The sequence below is a fragment of the Eurypyga helias genome, unplaced genomic scaffold, assembly GCF_000690775.1.
Source record: "Eurypyga helias isolate BGI_N326 unplaced genomic scaffold, ASM69077v1 scaffold15203, whole genome shotgun sequence".
In the NCBI taxonomy this organism is placed as follows: domain Eukaryota; kingdom Metazoa; phylum Chordata; class Aves; order Eurypygiformes; family Eurypygidae; genus Eurypyga; species Eurypyga helias.
Window position 1 is genome coordinate 27,713 of NW_010240786.1, and position 2,530 is coordinate 30,242.

The window sequence follows — 2,530 nt, forward strand, 5'->3', positions numbered from 1 at the left end:
CCAGCCGTTGTGCGGAGCCGTCCAGGGCCGGGACGGGTCCCTCCTGGGCAGCTGGATTGGGGGCAGCTGCCGGCTGGCTCACTGCCTGGAAATCTGGGCCATGTCTCGCTCAGCCCTGCTCCGCACGCCTGCGGTGCCGAGCTGCCCACGCTGCGCTCGCCCTCCGGCGTTAAAAGGCTCCGTAAGCCCACGGGGTTGGGGAAGGTTTGGCGGTTTTCCCCGCCTTAGGAAAGCTATTTGAACCCTTCTCCCCCCGCTGACCCCCGAGCTGCCGTGCAGAGGCAGAGGATGGTGCAATAAGCCGACTGCGTCCCCGCGTCGCTCTCCGCAGGTCCCCAGAGCAGAGCAAAGCCTCGGCCGGGAGCGGGTCGGACAGCTGTATCGAGCCGGTCTCTCCGCCAGACGGCGTGGGAGAATCGGAGCACACCAAGAGCGCCACGTACCCCATCCTGTACCGCGAGGGCGAGCAGATAGACCAGAGGTAACACCGAGGGGCGGATGGCCTGGCAGCGTGGGGGTGTCCCCCCCCAATCCCCACACCCGCCCTGGCCCGGGCTGTTCTGGCAGCCGAAAGCAGTGCCACATCCCGGGTTGCTGTCCGGGTGTAGGGGCTTTTCAACACCGCTTGGTACGTTCACGGTGGGGATGGGGAGAAAGGCTGGAGACCCAGAATATCTGGGGAGCCCCCAGACTGCTTTTGAGGAATTAGGCTGAGGAAAGAGCCTCTCTAGGTAGGACTTTGGGAACCGCACGTCGCAGGGGTTTCCGATGGTCTTTTGCTTTGCAGGATGGGGTCCAAGTCCCCAGGAAACAACACTCAGCCTCCGGCTTTCTTCAGCAAGCTGACGGAGAGCAACTCTGCCATGGTGAAGTCCAAGAAACAGGAGATCATCAAGAAGCTCAGCACGACCAACAAAAACGAACCGGAGTACAGTAAGGACATGCGGGGTGGGGGGCGAATGGAGGGCACCGGGGGTGAAATGCCGTGAGGACACGTGAAGCTACGGAGATTTGGGAATGGGTGATGGTGTGTTAGGGGCTGGGAGCTCCCAGCCCGCTTTCTCTGCATCATGCCATGATTTGTTGGGAAGTGTGAGGTCCAAATGCTTCCTGGGATGAGCCGTGCTGGTGCCATCTTGGCCGTGTGCATCTGGGGAGGTGGTGGGAGACCCCCAGCCTCCTTGCTCTGGGGCTGTCAATCCCACCCGCGCCAGATAACCCCAGCAGGAAGGAAATAATGAGCTGAGCGTGGAGGAGACGAGCAATTGATGTTTTAATGAACAACCAGCCAAGCTGAACCCATCCTCCTTGAGCTCCGTCTCCCCCCAGCGTTACGCTAAGCCCTACATCAATATTGGTGCAGCTCTGTAAAACTAACCGGGCCGGCTTACGGTAGAAATTCAGCCCCTTCATTCATTAACCGCTAATAGAGTAGATAGGATCATAATTTAATTTAGCCCGGCATTGTACAGTCAATACTAATTCAGTCTGAATCCATCTTACGACAGCTGCATCGGGTAAGAGAGACCAGGCTGTCTCGTCTCCTGGATGATGTTACCATGAGCCAACAGTGTTGTTATGTCCCTTTGGGGATGTGGCTGAACCCCACGACCTTCCACACTTTCCTTTGTCAAGGGAAAATACATAGGAATAGGAAACACCCCTTATTCAATGAGAATTTCTGTTATTCTAGGGAAAGTGATAGCCAAGTCAAACGGCTCAGCTAAGAGGGAAAATATTGATTTAACATTTTTCCTCCTCCTCGCCCTCCCCGCTGCCCAGACCTGCTCCCTGGATATGGGGATTTGAGCCTTTGGAAATCCCATAGGCAGGGGAGAGGGTTTAGCTTTGCGGGGCTTGTAATCCGAAGAGCTGGAGGGAGGGAGGTCAGCACGAAGACATCACCCCGGCTCCCTGGGCTCTGCTTTTCCGCCCTTTCCCAGCTGGTGAGACCTGCCCGCTGTGGTTCTCCCAGAGGCAGATTATTCCCAGTGCCAGCTGGCCTCCACAGGCGTACCCCAGTGCCCGGGGAGGTGGGCGCCTGTCGGCCCTGGGTGCTGGGATGGGAATGTGCGGCAGGTCCCCCCCGGCACCATCCCACTCTTCCTGCTCTCCGTACTGAACAGCTTCCTTGTGTTTCCTCCAGACGTTGGGCAGCCTGGGACAGAGATTTTCAATATGCCGGCGATTACTGGAGCAGGTAACTCCCGAATTCCTGTGTCCTATCCCATTCCTACAGGGCTCATAGCTGCCGGGAGCAGGAGACTGGGTAGATTTAAGCAGCTTCTTTTTGCCTTTTCCCGGGAGACGCAGTGTAGCAGTTGCCGGGAGGCTGAACCGTGGGACACTCCGCAACTCCCCGCTGTTGGGTTGGAGACAGTGCAGCCTAATCCCTTGGAAAGCCTGGCAGAGTCTGAGGAGAGGTTAAAAGCCAAGGAAGGGTTGGCTGTGTGATGCCATCGGAGGGTTAAGCTGTAGCAAGAGGGACCTCCCGCTCGGGAGAGAGCACCCTGCTCCCCGTGGGATCCAC

The 2,530-nt window shown here is 58.0% G+C and overlaps 1 protein-coding gene across 1 annotated transcript in view; it reads left to right on the plus strand.

The window, feature by feature from the left end:
- The window catches only part of NCOR2 (nuclear receptor corepressor 2), a gene marked incomplete at both ends in the record, with an annotated part of 27,828 nt that extends 25,628 nt beyond the window's left edge, over positions 1-2,200 (plus strand). Inside the window, 3 exons of the mRNA XM_010148566.1 lie at positions 332-481; positions 788-933; positions 2,147-2,200. Of these exons, the coding sequence (XP_010146868.1) occupies positions 332-481; positions 788-933; positions 2,147-2,200 (350 nt within the window). The remainder of the gene's footprint in view (positions 1-331; positions 482-787; positions 934-2,146) is intronic.
- Positions 2,201-2,530: the final 330 nt, after the last annotated feature.